The following is a 22,162-nucleotide window of genomic DNA, read 5'->3' on the forward strand; positions in this document are numbered from 1 at the left end:
ATTATGTGTTTAAAAGAATTTACGAGATTAAAGCATGTTAAGGTCAAAGGTCACTCTGAGGTTCTTTTCGCGGGAAGGTGATGGTGAAAATTATAAATGTTTTGAAGTAAAATGACATCAAAACCAAGATGGGGTTACAAAAGAAGCGCCATGGTGTTGAGGCCGTGGATCGTGCAGCTGTTGGTCAGAGGGGATTTAAAACAGAGGGCCCAGAAAGTGCAAGTTTTGCAGGTAAAATTAGGAATACTATAGTATGTTACAACAACAACGCTGACAGTCACTGACATTTCACTGCAGTGACAGAAACGAGAGACTTCACCCTACAACGACGTTAGCTCGATCGACAACAAGTCCTTGAGTTTGAAACACATGAAGTTCATGGCGCAGCAATCGTTGGTGTTGATCCGACCCTTCAAATGTTGATTGTGAAAAGCAGGACAAGGTACTTAAATGATTTTAAAATTTTGAAATGACGTCATATTATATACTAGTTTAGTTGCAGATTTAGTCATTGAGCAATGCAGTTGCAACAACCCCATATTTGTTGGATTGACGGTAAGGAACATTTACTGCTGTTCACACAGACATTAAAACCTCCCTCTAGTATAAATCGATGTTAGTTCTTTAAGTCAAATGATTGCCATTGCTATTTCCCGAGTCTTCTTGTCAGTTTAAAGTGAAACCATATTAAAACCCAAACCTAAACCAGACAACCCTAAAAGAAACAGAAGGTTACACTCTAACATGAGTTTTACTGTTGTAGAATGAGAAAAACAGTCACTCAGACAGGTATTTATATTTTCGAGCATCTGGAACCTCGTAATGAAGTGGAGGGGATAAATAACATGGAATTAAATGATTGAAAACACTGATTTTTATCAATTGCTAAAGTTTATAGCCCAACAGAACATTGCAACTGTTATATGTGAAGGCGAGATACATCCTGATTACTTTTCCAGAAATCGTTTCGTACCTTGAAGCTATATTATTAATTTTTTGTCCACAATCTTCTTCAGTGCCTATCTCACCTGGGTTAAATATTTGTTCCACCTCCACTACTCTAGTCATGTGACCAGATAGTGTGCCGATGAGGCTCAGAGCAGCTATAACATCACCGAATATGAATTGGTACAGAATGTAGCTAAGCTTGTTAATATGCATCGGTTGTATTTGAAATTGTAGTCACTCTGTGTCATTTTTAATAACTCTTGTCAAGTGTGCTATTTCCAATAACTGGAGCTTACAGTTCAGCGACTTAAAGCTGTGACTAAAATCAATGTCAACTGAATGTTTCTATAAATTATCTAACCTGTTCTTAGGGTGTCCTAACCAAAAGTAGTCCATGGCAGTAACACAAATTGACTAAATAGACCATCTTCATGGTTTTGATGTAATCTCACAACAGTTGATGTTCATTTATGCTAGGGAAGTTATAATGGGTCTGAACAGTGGTGAATGCTCTTTACCATTAGTATGACACATTTGGGGCTGTTTTGATGAGAGTTACCCGACTTCCCACTACTAGTTCCCAAGTCAAACACTCAACTGCTTATGTGTAGTGGATCATTAGTTTAATAGTTTTGACTGACACAGAGGCCCATAACTCTATGCAGCTATGATAATGTTAATCCGTCATAACACTGAGTCCAACCCTACCTCTCAAAATTTCGATGCAGATTTTCAAACGTCAACTTGATGGAACTGATCTCAATGAGGTGTGTGGCACTCCAACTTACAAGAGTCATTTTTTGTGTCCTTGTTGCTTGAAGACCTTATTACCTAACTGCCATATGTTCCACCCACATAAATGTTTGATTTTGAGTGTAGTCAATAGCGAGCATGTGCGTGGAGGAAGTGAGGGCTTGAGATAGAGGAATAATTTTTAGTGTTGCACCTCTAGCATACGGCTGTGGCATGCTAAAGGGACAAAAATGTTCTGGTTTGGTTTAAGATTTCAGGGATGTAAAATCAGTGACATAGCTTTCCAGGTAAGTGATGTAAATAAACAGCACTGAAAAAGCAGAAAGTTACATCTCTATTTAACTATAGGCGCGTTCTTGGCTGTCACAACAGGTCCAAATATTAAAGTCGTCGCACCAAAAACTTATTGGCTAGATCAGATGAAGCATTACCCATGTATAAACCACTTTTTGCCAACCACTATTTTCCACTCCTCCAACTTTTTGTATTTGCTAAAGCGCCACGATATAGAATTAGTACAAAACTGAAGGACCTGCTTAAGCCCTCTTGTAAATGTTAGTAAAGCCTAGTTTTGGAGGCCATCAAGCAGAATATTGTATTTGATCTAGTTTAGATGTTTTAGATCTGTGGAGGAATCCATGATCATGGTCATCCTTGATCGTGTGCTATAGGGCAGCGGGAAGATGTCCATAAGAAACAGTTTAACTTATTTAACCATACAAATAAAATATTGCAAGTACCGGTATTCAGAATAGTTATTTCCATATGAATGAGCAGTGGTGTAACTTAACTTTTTGGGGAGCTTGCTGTCAGGGCAAGTTGACAATGAAAACTGCATGCCCACACTTATTTTCACTTGCAATGCCACAACGCAACCATATCTTTTACAATTTATTGCAAACATTGATATTAAAATTGTACTGAACAAAAACCACTAACTGTTTCAATCCACATTTCTTTATTTTCATCTTACATGTTACTCCAGTGAAGTGAACAATTTCAGATTTGTGTAGTGCCATTCATTCTTGTAACTTTTTGATGCATTCATTTATTAACCATACACTAGTCCACTCAAGTACTAATATATAAGTGCAGATCTTTCAGCTTGGTGCAAGGATCCCTGTTTTAATCCACTTGATCGTTCGTTTTTATCTTACATGTGTATGCAGTGAAGTGATGAAAAAAAAAATTAATAGTGACTTCAGATTTGTGTTGTGCCATTCATTCATGTAGCTTTTTGAACCTGGGATTTGTTTTTGACTGGTAGTTATTATCCAGTGAATCTTCTCTGTTGCCATAAACGTGTGGTAAACAATGTGGTGACCAGCCTCCACTGAGCCATCTTGGTGATGCGCAGAGAATGCTAGACATAAATACACTGCTGATTTTATGGCACGGAAGCGTCCGTGTGCGGGAGAGTACACGCTGCACCCTGTGCAAAAGCCTCGTTCTGATTTCATCCACCTGTCTGAAAGCAGCGCATGGCCGAAGTGAAGTTCGCAATTTTACAGAAATATTTTACGAGTTCAGCTGAAATATTCAAGCAAGTGAAGGATTATCAGCATGTGCAATTCAGTTCATAGATTATTTTTATTTTTTATGCACTGGTGGGCTACCAAAAAACATGATACCCTTTCCCGATTTCACTTGCATTTGGCAAGCGGGTAAGCATTAAGTTACACCAGTGATGAGATTTATACAAAGTAATGCATAAATATGTTCTGGTTGTGAACCAGTGTAAAGGTTAAATCTTATATCTCAGATATAGTTTCCTTGTAGTCATTACTGTTAACTATTTTCATCTTTGACATATAGTTGAACTCAGCAGGTTCACTCTAAGGCATCGGACTCATCCACAAGTAATAGGTACTGGCAACTTTGAACAAGGGATGTAACTCTATACATCATGTCATTTTACAATGTGCCAAGGAAATGCAAATCTTGATACCATATCATGCTCATACGAGTACATCTACTTGAAGCAAGTCACTTATGAATGGTTATAATGCCTTGGAGTAAACGTGCTGAATTCAACTTCATGTCACTCTGGAATGCAAATTGGTCTTCAAGGTGAAAGTGAAAATTGATGAGATGAATGGTGAAAGTATTTGAAGTACATTAGGAAGCTTAAAAGAAAGCACAAATCTGTTCAAGAATGTGTTTGCAGTTGTGCTAGCAAGTCATAGCCCATGGTCTTTTTCAGTATTTTGCAGCTGCCAATGTAGGCTTGAATGAATGATTATGGCTTAACGCCACATCGGCAATATTTCAGCCATATCTTGGCGATCCAATGTAGGCAGCATTTTCAGCCCAAATACAGCTTCTTAAACATTTTCCCAATTTTGACAAACGGAGTCAGAATGAATCATTTACATGCATGGTGTAAGTGTAAAATTATAAATACACATGTTTACCTGATACATCTTTGTGTACTCTCCTGAGGCAGAGGCTGTAGCCTTGCAGTCTACCAACCTCTGCTGAACACCCTGCAAATCTTTATATGACGAGCTGGAGGCCGCTAATCCACATTGACCAATGGAAACGAACCTGTTAAGACCTACCCGAAAGGGATTGTTGTGGTTTCATATCAGAAGTCAGTTCGACTCAGTTGAAAAGTTTGAACCTCTGGATTACATGTATGTAATAGAGATAGGTTTGCCAATGATCGTTTGGATATAATCTTTTAACATGAGTTGGGGATTCTGAGGATGGGCTCTGTGTGGAGACTGCTGGGCTAAAACTACCATACTCTTCAACGCCGTGAAGCATGTGGGCTTCCCTGTCTCTGTTTGCAACGTTAGCCGATACATAAAATATCTTTTCCCTGAAGAGTATGCATTGAAGGCTTTATCTCCGATGTATGCACAGAGCTGTTTTGCCCTGAATTTCTCACAAATGGTAACATCAGCTTATCTTTTGAATTTATTTAATTTAGTGGTCAGTGGTCAACTTCTTCTTTCTTAATCACGAATATTAATGAAGACACACCTCCACCCCTGTCAGTGAAAATTTGTAGTCTTTTGCAAAGGCTTTTAGCTTGTATGGAATGCTCATTGGCAAATAGTGATTGGGTCAATCACAGCTTGTATCCGAAAAATGGGTGTCTTTCGATAGAGCCTGAAACCATAAGGTTAGAGGGTCTGTCGTAGAGAGAGTAATCTTTGTGATGACAAAGGCTTAATTTTAGGTCATTTAATCCTTAAAACTGAGTGAATCGCGATGCATTTTGATCCTTGCATTTTATTTATATCTGGAACTTCTTGTTATCATTGTTGATCAGTTATGACAAATAGAATTTTATTGATGACCTCGGTTTTTCCCTTTCAGTTAATGCTATATTGTGATCATGTTAAAAGCATGCCATTTCAGCTGTCATCTGAGAGATACTAGACTGAAGAATACAAATTGCTTGTTGTGAATGGACAGGAAGTGGATTTCTTTGACAGGTGATGCTGATACACCTCAGGGCAGGGATTTACAGTACAAGTACTAGTGTTTGAACTCTTATAGGGCCATTATTACAGATGTATTCATGGTTTTCTGGCTTACCGTCAAAAATATTTCCTGTAGGTGAATAGAAAGCCTTCCAGTTCAAAAACAGGAAAATTGTAAAAAAAAAAAAAAAAGAAGAACTCATTAAGGTTGAACAGATTTAAAAGGTGAGTATTAAATTTTGTTATTCCCTGTTTTAATTTTTTAGGTTTGGTTTCCTGGTTAAACACAAAGTAAAAAAATTGGAAAAAAAATTTCCTTTCTGGCCTTATCCTATTTTTTCTGATACGGTTTGGGTATTCCCCCCACAACTCCCCCCCCCCCCCTTCTCCATGTGTTACTGTCAAAATAATCCATGAAATACATGGGGAATTAATCTAGTGCTTGTACTTGTAGTTTTGGTATACATGTAGGGTATAATCTAATGATCTCTCCCTCTCTGCCTCAACCTTAACATCCTCCCCCCCCCCTCCCCCCAACCCCAACCCCCACCTCCACCCCCTCTCACCCCCTTCGGGCAAGTAGAATCTATTACATTCACTTGCAGGTCTTTTGTCAATGTAATTTAAAGCTTTCAGGGAGAAAATTGTCAAATTAGGGATGTGTGTAGAGAGAGGTCTGTTGAATGCCCAAGACGTGCACAGTGTGGTGTGAACATGCCTCAGGCAGTGCTGTTGTAAGCTGTGGCCAGCTGTGTTTAGGCTAACCAATCAGCAGGCTGGCTGACATAGCTTATACGCAGAGCCCGTCAAAAGATAACACAATGTGAAGCAAATTCATTTATTTTCCCTCGTAATAAATGATTTTGTTGAAATCAAATGTTATTATAAATAGTGAAAAATTCTGCTTATATTTATAAAATGGATCCAGTGAAGCAGGAGGTAATGGCTGAGTTAATATAGGCTTATATCTGTCTGAACTTGCAGAGGTTAAAGCCCATGACTAGCACAGTGGTGTCACGGAACAAGGTGTTTCGGCACACAATCATCTGTATCGCTTCTCGGCCTTTTGGCTAAGATCAAAGTGTAGTATCTGTTCTTATCAGCTTAATATCTGATACGTCCTCCATTGGAGGACATCGATATTAAACTGATTTTTGGAACTCGGTGAGAGACTTGGAGCTTGCTCCATCCTCGCCACGGGTTAGCCTGGTATTGCAGTACCTCCAGGAATGGCCCACTCCTTTTTCAAATCAATGTCAGACTAGTATACATGTATACCATTCTTACCCTCTGCTGGTCAGATCAGAGTGAAATAATGTTGTGCAACATAACACAGTGTGTTTATGTCAGTGTTTTGTAACTGCATTTTTTAACATGCATGCAAAATCTATTAATTTCATGCTGGGATCTATTGTACACTAGGCCACACCAATTTATAATTTTGTTGTATGATCAGAACGACTCTTTTTTTTTAACATGTTGGATGCGGTTATAAAACTAAAACTAACAAATCATCTGTTGGAAATGTTGACTGTCCTAGCAGTTTTTCCTCTTAAAGTCATGTTTTCTGGTTCAGAAAGCCGTTATAAAAATCTCTTAATAAAAATGTCTGTCAGACAAAATAAAAATGTGGTCTCATTTTTATTCCAGTTTTGCATTTTTTTATTGTCGGCTAGCCCTGAATACACTAATATTGAAAACTTATCTTAACTTTGTCGTGTCATTTTACGTAACTATGACACTGTACCTTAAAATCACAACAAGCATTCGTTAAGTATTGCCACACAATACACAGTCCTATAAACTGAAACGGGATAATATAGAACATGCAAAACGATAAAATACAACCTGTATCAAAATGTGTACTAAACGCGTGTGCAGAATGTCAATGAAAAGGTCAGTCGATGTGAAAAAAAAACAGTCCCTCAATTCAAGCCCCACACCTCGTCATCGATAGTGCACCAGTAAAGACAAATAATAAACATATGACATGTATGTGTAGGAAAAATGGAAACAAGACAAATGCAAGTTGTTATTATTTCCTGTGTTTTGTGTGCAGAATGTGAGAGGTCCACGACGTTCAGATGGTAGTGTGATGAAGGAACTAACGGACGGACAAGCCTACATCAAGGCTATATTCACCGCAGAGGCGATGAGGGACTACAGTGATAAGTGGTGAGCTACAAGTAATGGCCCTCAAGAATGCCTGCTTTTTAGCAGATGTACATATAGCTTGACACATGGCTCCCTTTAACTCTTGAAATCCTCGAAAATACTTTATTTTGTGTATAGATTTACAAAACCTTGAAATTTCTTGAGAGTTCATTTTGGAACGTCGTAGTTTTTGAGGTGTACATGAGGTCTACTTCATCATAATATCGAAAAATGTAGGGGCCTCCGTGGCTCATTTGGTTAGTGCGCTAGCACAGAGTAATGACCTAGGAGTCTCTCATCAATGCAGTCGCTGTGAGTTCAAGTCCAACTCATGCTGGCTTCCTCCGGTCATATGTGGGAAGGTTGCCAGCAACCTGCGGATGCTCGCGGGTTTCCCCCGGGCTCTGCCCGGTTTCCACCCACTGAAATGCTGGCCGCCGTCAGATAAGTGAAATATTCTTGAGTACGGCATGAAACACCAATCAAATAAATAAATGAATAATATCAAAAACCATCCTCTGTCTCTTGGTTTAAACAAGTTCTCGCCACAACATTGCTGAAATATTGCCGATGTGGCGTCAAGCCATAGTCATCCATTGGTTCATTCATTAGGCTTCCAGCTGTAAGTAATGGCCCTCAAGAATGCCTGAAGATTATTGCTCTTATTATTGTTATTATTTCTGTTGCTCAGCGGCTTTTGCAACTGCATGAAAACCGTGACCGCTGTACATTTTATAACAATACTAGGTTCAGAGGATAGGTGCTGCACTGTTTCGAACTTTCGGCCACCATATTGATATCTGAAAAAAATCTTTAAGTGTCTTCTCCTCGAGAACAGCTGAACTGAATGACCTGAAATGACCTGATGTTGCTAGAACATAACCAGGCAAATATAAATTGCGGAGTTTGTGCCTACATGCCTACATGTCAGAAACTCTGGAAGACCAATGTGACCAAGAATTTCTGAAATTGGAAACGAAGAATACTTAACTTGGTAAAGTTTGTGCTGCTAATTACGAATCTGTTGTTGTTTGTCCCCTGTGTTTAATAGTTTTGTGACAGATTTTGACAAAAGTTGAAAATCCAGAAACTTTTTTTTTGCCCACAGACAGAATACTTGTTGCATTAAATAAAAGTAACTTTTTGAAAGATTGAAAAGATTGAAAGATTAATGTTCTTTGGTCATCTTCAAATTCTAATTTAATACTTTTGCAGCTGTATCATCTCAAAAATTTTGATATTTGGAGGTCACATGACAGGAGGTTTTTGTAGCTGTAAAGCTGAAAATTGCTGAGTAGAAAGGTTTATATATGTGCTATCTTTGTGTTGCAAATTGTTATACTGTGTTAATAAATACAAGACGTGTAAGGCTTGAAAAATAGTACAAAAAAGGCTGGTTTACCACATTTGGCACATTTATGTGTACATGTTGTATAATCTATGAACAAGTGCTGTACGTCTTGATTATATTGATGAAATAGTAAAAATATTTTTTTGAAATAGCAATCAATGAGTGAATAAGCGCAAAATGACAGATTTCGCAAAATGTGTACGTAAGTTGAACATACCGTAAATGACCTAAAATTCTGTCCATGACTAACTTGACCATTTTTCCAGATTGTGAGGGTTCTGTTGATTTAAGTAAGGAATTTTGAGGTTTGCTTGGAACATGAGCTGATATTCTACTGGAAAGCTGTAAGTTCCAGCACCAAAAGCAATATTTTGTGACATTTATTTGCCTCTAAAAATTCACTTTTGTGGATAAAATTTTAGGTCGTTTAGGTTAATTTAGAGCACAAATATGCATAAATGCTCCTCAGTTCTTGCTGCACAAATGCTCTCATTGTCCTCTTAATCATTTTATGTTATGCAAAGAGTGCTTGCCAGCTTTAGTCATATTCAAACTGATTCTGGATACGGAGTAGGTACATGCATATATAATCCGTTGATGACACACCATTATTTAAGATCAGGAAAACGTGTATGTAGTCAAGGGGATGCAATTTTATACATATAATTGTACCTTTTAATGATTGCAAGATTTACTGCCAGAAAAAATGCTGTATGTGATCAAGGGGAGAAAACTATGTTCAGTGGGATTTTTCAGGTTTATGTTAAGTTAATAGAATATGTGTGTCATATTTAACAGAACAGTCTGCTACAAACGCAGAACACATTCTAGCATCATTCAGACAACAGGCTTTCCGTTTAAATTAACAGATTACTTTGTTGAGTGCATGCAACTCCACACCATCTGCCTACTTCTTCAGGTAGGCATTGACTACAAATTGCCCGTCAGTAATGAGGTAACACTAACTGATGTAATAAATTCATTGAGGTATGGTTGTAATCCAGGCTCATGGTTAAATAAATAATGTCAATAGCCTTTGTGGTACATATTCTTGTCCACATTCCATGTATGTTTGAACTGATCTTTAAGTGGAAAAAGGGCAAAATAGCAGATTTCGCATTATGTGTCTGTATGTATAATATAATCGAGAGCACAGATATCTAATAGTGCCAAAATTCTCCATGGTTCTGACCACAAATTTTATAAATTTAACATTATTTGTATAAAACTTTACCTTTACCTAGATTTTCTGAAAATCGCTGGACAATAGTCGTGGAGAGAAATTTGTTTTACAATAGGTGGACCAACATGCTGTTAGGACAAACTGCATCCAGTAACATAGTGTTCACTACTGTCTCTGTGACTCAAATTTGTTTGTTTTTATTACAGAATTTCCTGACATGCAACTCTAAAATCATTCTGTTATTAGATCACATGCTACAAGATTTAACATACATTTCATTTATTAAGGTTATATCACGCTAAAACCTGTCAATGATATATGACATTGTCAGAAGCAGGGTTTAGAGTAAAGTTGATAAAAGCTTAGGTAACTGCTGTGACTTTCCCTAAAAAACATATCGGACTCTGCCCATTCCGTTAGCATGCAACTTGTTTTTTAATAATGGGAGACTCGACAATGAGCTAAACAGAAGGTCCAAATGATAGTAGTATGCAACGTTCTCCTCTGTGACATTGCTGTGCTTGTGTTCTTCATGTATGTTTTATGATCACACTTACATATACACCGATAATTGTGATGTAGGAAAGGAAAAAAACAAATAAGTTTACAGCTCCTGATACAGACAGGAAGGAGATTTATGATTTCCCCATGATGACATCACCCAGGGCCATGAGTGCTTGCCATCCAAACTGTGCTTATGTAGTTTGACATTATGGGATAGAAAAGGTTTTACAACTACTTTCCATCTGCAAGGATATGAACTTCAACATATGGATGTGTAGAGCGAGTGTTGTTACGTGTCACTAAAACCAATTTTACCTGACTAAAACCAATTTTTATAACAAGTGTGAATGATTTTATAGAGAGGTGAATATAGGCGAATGGCTAAAAAAAATAGACTATAATGCTCTATGAAGTCTTCCCTTGTATTGCTAGTGCATCTACAACACCATTACTTCTTATATATAAACACACACTGCAAACTGTGTGTGAAGACAGGCTTGGAAGCATTGCAACTGTATGCTGTTCTAGCTCCTTTTGGGATTGTAACTTCATTTGTCTTGTTTTCATGTTTCAGTCAGGATGATTCCGCTCCACCCAGTATTAATGATGCTTTGCTGATCCTGACTGATTACCACATTGAATTTTTGCCACATGAATGCTGTGTAAGTTGCTATATTCAGTTCCACATGTCAGTATAGTTAGTCTTGCTGTCTGGAAATGGTTTCAAGCTGTGTGGTCTGTTGTGCATTTCTACATTGTACCTTTGTGCTGACAGTTTATGGTCTCACCAGTAACGTACTCATTTATTATTTATAAGAGATCAGTGGTCAATCCAGCTTGGACGTGAGATACCTTTGTGTGGGAACTGATGCATAAATTTTGGCTTTCAGTACAAGTCTGACACTATGGGTCGAAAAGGAGTTACAACATTATATTTAGCATTTAAATGGTGTAACTGATGTGACCTCACAATGAACGGTGGAAAGGGAAAAATTGTGTCTGCTGTCTATCACAATGAACAGTGGGAAGGGAAAAATTGTCTGCTGTCTATCACAATGAACATTGGGAAGGGAAAAATTGTCTGCTGTCTATCACAATGAACAGTGGAAAGGGAAAAATTGTGTCTGCTGTCTATCACAATGAACAGTGGGAAGGGAAAAATTGTCTGCTGTCTATCACAATGAACATTGGGAAGGGAAAAATTGTGTCTGCTGTCTATCACAATGAACAGTGGGAAAGGAAAAATCGTCTGCTGTCTATCACAATGAACAGTGGAAAGGGAAAAATTGTGTCTGCTGTCTATCACAATGAACAGTGGGAAGGGAAAAATTGTCTGCTGTCTATCACAATGAACAGTGGGAAGGGAAAAATTGTCAGCTGTCTATCTCATTAACCTCACTTCATCTTTTACCTTTTTTTAACTTTAATTGTGACACTATGATTGATTTGCAGCATTGGTCAGAGTTTGTTGTTGAGGTGAAACGGTTTACTTTGTGGTCATACCAGGAAGGGTTTGGTTTGAAACAGAGTCCTGTTAACAGGTACATTCTATTGTTTGTTGTAAAACATGTGGTTATGCTGTTGATTACGGAAGTGTTGAACGCCCAGGGATGTACATGTACACTGAAGACGCTTTACCAGAGATGTTGGTCCAAAAATACATATTTTCTGGTCAAATCAAATTTCCTGTATGAATCAAGATTAACTTTTAATCATTTGTTTTCTGTAAATACAAATTTCCTCTATGTACCAAGATTAACTTTAATTATTTGCTTTTAGTAAATACCAGTCTTAACTGTACTATTTATGGTGTTGCATTTGGGCTATTCTAAATAACAGCACATTTTCCATTGGATTATGTAAACACAGTCATATTGCCGGACTCCAGACCACATGCTTGAAGCATGGGTTTATTCTCAGCCTTGGAGAAGAAATTTCATTCCTCGCATTCACTTTTGATTGGGGCCTTGGTGACAGTAAGCAGTTGCTAGCTTAGGGTCGTTTGTGCAGCCTTACGTTTGTTGAAAGACCATGCATCTTTGTTCCACCAATATGGTATAGTGTTACACATGGGAAAGGTCCTTAGATGTTCATCCATATTTCTGCGGCCAAAAAATTGGCCATTTTAGAAGTGAAAATTCTTTTTATGCTGAAACAACAATCTATCTATCAGTCAATCAGTGGATCCAGCTTTATCTGTGATGTATATTGTGAAATCTACTATCATCAGTGATTTCAGTCTGATTAAAATCGGAGGGTATGTATGTTGCTTTGCTATCAACAATCAAACGCGCTTTCTATTCCAGCATGTTCAGTGACATTCGCTGAACTGAGAGGTTATTGACTTCAATAGCGACCAATCATTATGAGGCTTTCTAAAGAGCTTGTTGTCGCTGGAAATAATTGATGTCTGTTGGAAAAAAGGGGAATTCGCATTTTCCTGCAATGGAAGTACAAGTAGCTTGGATTGGCAAAATGATGGACACGCCAAGGAAACTGTATTATCGCTTTCCTTCAAACACAGATATAAATTTGTCATAGTGAAACAGCTGACTTTGTCGCCATGTTGTTGCTTGGCTCTGGTATGATGATATTCCGCAAGTTAGCCTCAGCTTTGGCTGTGTCTGACTGCTGCCTTTTTTCAAGCAGTGCGTCTGTAATTGGCTGAAAGAGACACACTTCTTGAATGTGCCACAATAAGAACTGTTTCAGATTGTTGTTAGCGGAGATATACATACGATCTGATTTTAATCAGATTGCAGTGATTTATAGACCAATATTATTAATGTTGTAATTGACAAGCGCTCAGTTTAATCAGCAGTGTTAAAGAAAATATTATGTACACTGCACAAGTATCAAGCCGATCAGTTTTTGACCTGTGAATTGGTGTATTAAATCCAGCTTTAGCTACCTAAAGAGAAACGATAAGTTAAGAAAATCCATATGACAGGCGTATGTCTATTTGAGTACAGGAAGAGTTTGTTGTACCTCAAGCCTGAATATAATTTTTTGGACAGTGTCTGAGATTTGAAGCCTTGTGACTCACATCTGGTGTTATCTTTGGCTTGTAATACACATACATGTGATTTGTATCCTCAGGTGTGCTCATTCTTCAACAGGTATCCTCAGGTGTGCTCATACTTGAACAGGTATCCTCAGGTGTGCTCATACTTGAACAGGTATCCTCAGGTTTGCATATACTTGAACAGGTATTCTCAGGTGTGTTCATACTTGAACAGGTATCCGCAGGTGTGTTCATACTTAAACATGTATCCTCAGGTGTGCTCATACTTGAACAGTTGTGCGGTACCTGTTGTTTAGTGCCTTATACTGACCGTGTTCATTCTGTTTTAATACATTTCAGCATGGATAATGAAGGGGTAAAGAAGAAAGCTGTTGCTATGTGGAAACAGTGGAGGTATGTTTATAATTCTATTTTCATTAACAATGTTATGGTTACTAGCTCACCTGTACAAGCTTATGTCGTACCCTGAGTGTCAGCGTTGGCATCCAATGACATGGATTTCAGTGTTAAGCAAAATTTTAGGGGTGGCATCTTAAAAAGTACTGCCGGCATTGAGATCAGGGTTCGCACACATATAGAGCATAATTACATGAGGGGGATATTCCATTGTTGATTTGGTGTGCACATATTAAATAACAAACGCATTACTGCACAATTACAACACAATACCATATCTGACATCTAATGTTCACTGAACCATCTCCCATGATCTACCCAACAAGGGGAGATAACCTAGTCAAACAGGTCAATCTTCGGCCATGTTTCTAAATATAGCGGCTTGAGTGAGTTGATGATGAAGGGAAACCCTAGATAAAACCGGCTGTTGATTGTACACACAAAATCAAGCAAGTCAGTAAACATCTGGAAATCTTCATTTAGATGACGCTTAAAATAACAGCCCAAATTTTTTGACATCATCAGTATGTCTCTTTAAATGTCTGAAATTGTTACTGTTTGCATGAGGTTATTATTTCCCCTCTGCTGTCTTTGACTTTATGCTACATGTAATGAGTTTTGCTCATGTTTTCATCTGTATGTTTCTGATTGCCAAGAATTACGAGTGACATACATATATGTTATGACAGGGAGACTCAAGCCAGAGGAAACACATTGGACTCCAGCTTGAGTAGTATACCTCTGAGTCAGCTGCTGGATGAAATGGGGATGGTCAGTGACTCTCCTGTCATGGAGGAAGATGAGGCCCAGCCACAGGGTCAAGGTCAGTGGCTAGTAGTGGTATGAGTTTACCTCTGGGTCAACTGCTGAAGGAAATGACCACAGAACCCTATTTAACAATTTAAGCATTTTCTGATTTAACTGTGCACCAAACACTCTGTGACCAATAAGCATTTCTGCCTACCTTGCCCAGCCCAGCCATGAAAAGCTTGACATACATCAAAATCAAGAGGGGTGTGTAGCAATGTCAAGAGGCCATCACTCGCAGCCTCATCAATAGATGATACTTTTCGTCCTCTTTTTCAAGAATTTGAAGCCTTCATCAATTAAACTCATACCTGTGCAAGGATTAGACAGTTTCCATTATTTTCCTACCAAACATGTACCTGTACACCAAAAAGGGCTGGCTGGTCGCAAAAACAAAGATTTTACACCCTGTTGATGAACACAGAATTACATACCCACCTGAAAAACAGAAGTTGTAATAGGTACGGATTCTAAATGCGGATGGTCATGGATAAAGATGTGGTCCAGCGACATGGTCAAGATTAGTGGTTAGCAGTTGTAATCAGCATTTGTTCTGTGTCTCTGAGCACATGTTAACACCACATGTTACAGTGGAAAGAAGGATGTTCTCGTATTATCTGTGAAGCTTATGTCAATACTTTTCTGAAAAGTAAAACTGTAATTAAGATGAGAAAAATAGAGCAGATTCAATGAAAATAAATACCTTTAATTTTAGTGAGTGATTTGTTCATATATATTGTGCTTCATGTTGGTTTTGAAGAGCTGGCGATTTCAAAAAATAAGTGAAATATTCTACAGCATAAACCACCAATCAAATAAATGAAATAAATATTCAGGTTCTTTGTTTAAAGCAGACATGTACATATTTATACTTACATATTATTTCAGGTGATTTGCATACAGAGACAAATGTTTGTTTTTGGCCTGGCTTTACACAGATTTTCTTCTGTTGAATAACAGTTCAGTTGTAATAAGAACATGGCAGTGTCCATGCTTTTTGTTATAGTTATTATTTTTGCTTCCATGATTGACCAGCCGGGATGAGAATTTCATCTGATTTCAGTTGATATTAAAGGAAAACAGCATTTTTAAAATATCTAAATCTTGGACCAAAATGGGCAAAAATAATCAATTTACAAATGGGGGTCATTTTCTTGTGGTAGAAGAAATTTTATCTGATTTATTGAAAAGATTATCTTTCGGAGGTTAGACATGAACAGTTACCTTACAATTTGAGATTTCTCTTTATAGGGATACTGTAAATAAATTTACTTACATTTAGTTATCAGTGTTAAGAAAAGAAGTCTCATGTTTACATTCATGTTTAAGATCCACCACACATACCCCAGGATACTGCTCTGTCACTAACTTCAGGCAGGAAATGGCCCACATTAGCTGATTATGATGAGGATTGTGGCATAGAAGATTTCATCATATCTGAAGTGGAGGAAAAAATATTAGCAGCAATACCAGGTAATCAAAATGGTATAGTTTTGGGATGGTAGAGACTCTTTATTGACTTAACGTGTTCCTTGTTAAGCTCTCCGTAATCATGTGGCATTAAAGACGGTATAACCTTACAGTCGGAAGTGATACGTTGTAACGTTGTGGACATTGGGCACCAGTGAATATTGGGCACCAGAAAATATGTGTGATATTCTACACTGACAGTGTAATGCAGTGTTGTCACAGCCACCCGATTATCTGACTAGGGGTAACACATGTCAGAAAGGCTTGCCACAAGTGGACTCAACAGTCATGATCTTTCATCGGAATCTAAATCATGTTTTTTGCAAAAGTGTCTTCAAAGTACTTGATGAGTGCATTGGTGTATAAAGGTTAGAATTATAATAGTGGCAAATTTCGTGTACATTAATGGGTTCCGTGACAGTTCCTAAATACATGTATGGTACACTGAACTCACAAAATCCTGCGGCTTTTGCAAGATTTTCTTGAGTACCACTTATTGTGAACTTTTTGCGATTCATGTCCTCACCCATGAGACCTCTGATTCAAATCCAGCTCTAGCTAGTTCAGCTTACTGGCTTAGGCTGCATGTCAGCCAGATTTCCTACAATTTCCTACATATATTCATTCATTAAGTCAATCAATCGATTTGGTGAGTTTAGTGGATGGATGTGTGCTGGTATAAACATGGCCACATGGGCTTAGTCAGTTGCTTATTGTCACTAAAACCCAGCAATAGTGGTTCATTCGGGAAGGATTGTTACATACCTGGTTTCTGACATGCGTAACCGTAACTGCCCTCATAAAACTGAAAATCATGTTAAGTACAGGGTTGAAAATTTAGTCAAATAAATACATTTAATTTCTTTTTTTCCCTTGCTCAACAGAATGGCAGCCAGGTTACCAGCCTCAACCTACTCCAACTTCTGATTCCTGTAAATCTTCAGGAAATGCTTCCGAGTGTCAGAACACAGCCACTTTGAGGAAAGACTGCATGGCATCCACTGAACCGAAGGCCAAAGAATCTAGGCCAGGAAATGGTGGAGTGCAGAAAGCTTTAGATGACAATACGGAAATTTGCGGAGGAAAAGCTGATGGTACATTATCTAAGATTGTTTCATTAATGTTTTTTTGTGAGGTTGACAACTTACGACTGTTGTCACTGAAGTTGCATTTATTTATTTATTTAATTGATGTTTTACACCATTATGGTGGCCGGAAACAGGGTAGAGCCCAGAGGAAAACCCAAGACCATCTGCAGGTTGCTGGCAGACGTTCCCACCTGCGGCCAAAGAGGAATCCAGCACGAGCTGGACTTACCTCACAGCAACAGCATTGGTGGGGGGCTCCTGGGTCATTGCGTCGCGTTGGCATGCTAACCCTCTCAGAAGAAGCACAAGTACTGAACAAATAGAACACTTTGTCCAGTATAGCTGCTTGACATTGTCTACACATGAACATTGCAGTATTAATATGTGCCTTATAAATGCTTCTTTTCTTTCTGATTTGACTAATTTTTGTCTCAGGTATTTGCTCATTCTTTTGCTTACTCCTTGAGGCCTTTGTCAAAGATGTTGATGCTGAAGTGATGATGTCATTTGTAGATGTTGAGATATGTTATTGTATTATGTAACAGGTGAAGCTGTTGTCATGACTGAATGCCAAGATACATTATTATCATGAGTAACAAGTGAAACCATTGTAAAAACTGGATGCTAAGATACATTATTATCTTGTATATCAGGTGAAGACATAGTTACAGCTGTTGATGCAGAGATACAAGTTAGCCAATCTTTGTGGGAAAACTTCCTGCTGACGGCACGAGAGTCCCGTAAAGACGCAACCACCCAGGCGTGCAGTCAGACCATGCCCAGCTCACAGACCCATCAAATAGACACTTCAGGGGGTCACGCCACCACCCCACACCTCCAGGGCCAGGTTACAGAAACAGAGGTTACAGAGGTGAGTGTTATGGAGGGATTTTCTGCAATATGGCAGTGTGGAATTTCAAAGCAGATCATGAGCCTATGACCAGTCACTATTGACTTTCAGTTCCAAGGGAATGCTTAAAGATGCTATACCAGAGATTATGACAAAATCTGTCTGCACTTATCACTATTACGTTGTAACTTTTTCAATTTTACAGTCATTTTAACACAACAAATAGCACGAGTGTGAATCTGATATTTGCTGGAAAGCAATAATGTGAACTGTATGTGAGCAATGATTTCAAAACCATGACTATGAAAGTTCAGATTACAATGGAAAAGGGTTTTTTGGGTGCCTTGGTGGTCTAAGGGGTTGATGGCACTTACGAGGCACTTTGCATGTCATGAAATTTGCTGACCACTTAGCTTTCACTAGTATGGTGTTCACATCTGAATGTCTCTGGTGGTGAAGGTTGATGGTGTATTCTGGGCATATCGGCTGCCTCTGCCCATAGAACTTACCACCATCACACAATATTAGTGAAAAATTGTTATAAACATCTATCACATAAATCATCCAAATACAAAAGAAAATGTTGCTCTTTCTCTTTTCTGTTCAAAGCAAATTGTTTTCTGCTTTCAGAATGAAATAAACCAGGGAATGTCGTCTGAGGCCAAACAACTGAACAGTAGCAAAAAAACTAGAACATCGTCAGTAGAGGCTCTTGAATCAACACCTAAAGGTCACAAAGAAAGGTCAGGAGTGATTCAAACTTCCCCCAGTCTTCTGTCATCCCCTGAGGAACCAAGATCCCCCAAGAAACCAAGTTCTTGTGGCAAAGTAAGAACTCCTGAGAAACCAAGATCATTTCAGGAAACAAGATCTCCAGAGAAACCTAAGCGCGCAAGGAAACAAAAAATCATCTGTGATGACGAACCGGTGGTCATAAATGACAGTTTTGTGGAAGATGTGCAGGAAACAGAGAGTGGTGCTCAGCATGACACCTTGGGAAAGGATAAAACTGGTGGATCTGACGGTTGCAAGGAAAGCAAGGTTAAGACTGCAAAGGATCAAAATGACAATGAAAGTCCTGTTTTTGTAGACATTAGCTCAAGTCAAGAACTGTCACCTGAAGCTTTTAAATCTACGACCAACAGCCAAAACGACCTTGAACAAAACAGGTTATCCTTGAATAAAACATCAAAAGCAAAGGGATTTACCGTGCAAACAAAGGAAGCATCATTAGAGAGAGATCTGTCAGATGTGATCATGCTTGAGGAGCAAGAGGAAGAAAACAGATTGCATCAGTTAAGTAAATGTTCAAGGTCGCATAGTCAAGGTCAGGAAGGTTTCTCTGGTAGGTTAGGATTTGATGAAGCGTCATGTGATAATGGTGAGCTGCAGGGAGACAAGTCTTTGAACACAGTAGCAAATCGGCTGGCTTCACCCTTAGATAGATCCATCCTGAAAAGAAGGCTTTCTTCATCAGACTCAGAGATTTCAAGGTCAAAGAAAGTTTTTGTTCACGAACAGAAGATATTGAGGGAACGTACATGTAGCAGTTCGTCAGTTTGCCCTAATAAGAATTTTACTCCTGTCAGGCTTGAACATTTGTCAGAAAACGATGTTACCACGGTGACAGTAAATCAGAATGAAAGAGACACTGTGGACAAAAGCAGGTTACAAGCTGAGGCTTCAGCTGATGTTGAGGTGACAAACCCTCCTAGTTTTCAACATGAGACTACTACCCTACATGAAAACAGGTTGTCCAAACCCACAGAGTTGACAGCTTCCTCACCTGATGTGAAAGTGCCAAATGAAAATGCCCGAGTGGCTGATCGTGATTCTGGCACTTCAGTTGTACTGTCAGATCAATCAGAACAGCTCGATACAAACAGCCTCTTGAATGATGCCCAGATCGTCAGTTCTGGAGAGCTTATGACAAGCTCTGGAGAGCAGCTGATAAGCTCAGGGGAACAGTCTCTCAATCAGCAGACATCAAAGGGCCAAGGGAAAACAGGTGAATGTTCATTTTTGTATCTAGTGGACTCGTACTTGTTATCAGATTGTCATCTCTCCCAGGGTGGGGTAAGGAGTCAAGTGTTTAACCCCCACCCCCCCCAACCTCCAGTTCACTGTATGTTAAGCCTACATATAGGTAAGTGAGAATAAGTGGTTGACGACACTCATATCACCATTTGTGCAGTCAAATGTTCATTGATGACCAGTTGTGTTCTATCAATATGTTGTGCTTATCACGTCGGAAAGTTTTTCAATGACTTGCCAAGGGCTGTTTTTTTACGAGCACTCCAGTTTCCTCCACCCTCTGGTTTCCTCCACCCTTAAAAGTGACCACCTTCATATAAGTGGAAAACTTGTGAGTTGTGTTAAGCAACACTCAGATAAGTAAGTAATGCCCTGTTATCTCTGCAGGGGTGCATTAATGGGTGTTGACAGGCATTTTGAAATCTGCACCCAGGAAATATCATGGGTAGGACCCATGTTATATATATGACATGAAACCTAAAACAGCCTTGATATCGATTTGTTTCAGGTATTATTGTGGCCTCATCCCATGATATATTATCAGAGAAGAAGAGTCCAACAGGACTGATGAGTGTTATAACACTGTCACAGCCGCGGACAACAGGTACATCAACCCCTCCACAATCTTTGTCATCCGGTCAACCTGCTCCTCTTGGGACTCGTGCTGAGGACTCAAGCCAAACCACACCCAGTCATTCTCTACCTAGTTATCAACGGCCACCTCATGGGACTCATTCTGAGGTGTCACACCCAACCACACCCAGTCATTCTCTGCCCTCATATCAACCTCCACCTCATGCGACTACTAGCTCTGAGATGTCGCCAAAAACTCCACCTGTCCACTCGCTGCCGTCCTACCAACCATCACACCAGCAATCTAGTTGCACCTCCAAGACAGCCAGTAGCCAAGGGAGTAAAAATTCCTGTGACAAGGTAAGAAATGGCTACCCCTGTCTGTAATCTTGCTTTGAATGACCTATAACAGGAAAAGAAAATTAATAAGTGGGAAAGGTTTATTAGCAACCTACAGATGATTGTGGGTTTCATACAGTTGTGAACAGAGACCAAAATTCTCCTCAATCACTTGAGAACACAGTGAAGGTTGTTATTGTGGATGCCAGAGTTCCAAATTTTGTTTGGTCACATGAGTGTGGCATGTCAGGGATGATGTAGAGATAGCCCATCGCCAGTACGCCCTGTGTTCAGGTTGAGTTACGATAATTTGTTCCTCTTCCCTGTTGCAGACTTTTTGGGGATTGTTAGACAGCCCTCCTGTGTCACCTGCAGGTAGGAGGCTACTGGAGATGTCTTTCTCTGACGGTCTGATGAAGAAGATGGAAGCCTATCTGAGCAGGATGTGACCTCATTCTGTCTGTGACAGTGCTAATTTATGTACTGTGTGTTTGAGACTTGTCCCTTCATGATGAAATCTGTTTGATCTACATGTACATGTGACTTACACTGCCTCAACTTCCAGACAGTATACATTCAGACTTTTATACTATAAGGAATATGTCCAGCAGTCTGGCTGCAGGTATCGCCTGTAAAAATGATCAGAAGCACCCAAAGCGCCTTGAACTGATCCTATTCATTGATACCAGCACCTGTTCTTCCGAAAAGAAATTAATGAACTAAAATTAAGCAAAATATGTTGTTTGAAAAGAGTTAAACTTCAGGTGAAATAAAGTAATTAAGATATAGACTTCTTTTTGTTGGCTGACGTTAAACCTCAAGCACTCCCTCTTTTTAATGGAAGAATGGTTTCTGACATGAATATTAACTGTAATTCTGTGATCGTTTGTATCCCCTTACCCCTTTTGTGAATCAGATGACAACAAAACACATTATCAGAATTCTGAAGCATTTAATTACATTTCACAACTTTGTGATATTATCACAGCTTAATTTGAAATACATGTAAATAAAAATCAGTGCAGGTGCATCATACCACTATCTGGTCAAGTATACAGTTCAAGTATATGTATGTACTGCTGTAATAAATAAATAATGGCTTGTGCACAGCACTGTCTGGTTCATAAAACTGATGTGCTTTGTGATACTTAAGAATTTTTCACAGTATATGCAGTGGTGGTCAGTTTTTATGGATGGAGTTCCCCACTGGCCTTCGGGAAGTTTATCAAACTTTATCAACTCTGACATACAGA

At 38.9% G+C, this 22,162-nt stretch overlaps 1 protein-coding gene and 1 non-coding gene across 2 annotated transcripts; both read left to right on the top strand.

The window, feature by feature from the left end:
• The first annotated feature begins 83 nt into the window (after nt 1-83).
• Nucleotides 84-21,364, top strand: LOC135475052 (uncharacterized). Its single transcript, XM_064754793.1, has 12 exons — nt 84-231; nt 7,195-7,310; nt 10,902-10,989; nt 11,780-11,868; nt 13,692-13,745; nt 14,438-14,571; nt 15,885-16,028; nt 16,910-17,119; nt 17,767-17,984; nt 18,594-19,971; nt 20,506-20,930; nt 21,242-21,364. The coding sequence occupies exons 1-12, from the start codon at nt 112-114 to the stop codon at nt 21,356-21,358; spliced, it is 3,093 nt and encodes a 1,030-aa protein (XP_064610863.1). The 5' UTR covers nt 84-111; the 3' UTR covers nt 21,359-21,364.
• On the top strand, nt 6,186-6,378 carry LOC135475985 (U2 spliceosomal RNA). The gene has a single exon (XR_010445085.1). It is a non-coding gene; the product is annotated as a U2 spliceosomal RNA (small nuclear RNA).
• Nucleotides 21,365-22,162: the final 798 nt, after the last annotated feature.

This window comes from Liolophura sinensis, chromosome 9 (assembly GCF_032854445.1).
Source record: "Liolophura sinensis isolate JHLJ2023 chromosome 9, CUHK_Ljap_v2, whole genome shotgun sequence".
In the NCBI taxonomy this organism is placed as follows: domain Eukaryota; kingdom Metazoa; phylum Mollusca; class Polyplacophora; order Chitonida; family Chitonidae; genus Liolophura; species Liolophura sinensis.

Excerpts from the sequence above, each read along its gene's own strand:
- LOC135475052 (XM_064754793.1), top strand. The coding sequence starts at position 112 with ATGACATCAAAACCAAGATGGGGTTACAAAAGAAGCGCCATGGTGTTG. Across the intron at positions 232-7,194 it reads AGAAAGTGCAAGTTTTGCAG|AATGTGAGAGGTCCACGACG; the intron begins GTAAAATTAGGA and ends TTTTGTGTGCAG. Across the intron at positions 14,572-15,884 it reads GGCCCAGCCACAGGGTCAAG|ATCCACCACACATACCCCAG; the intron begins GTCAGTGGCTAG and ends TTCATGTTTAAG.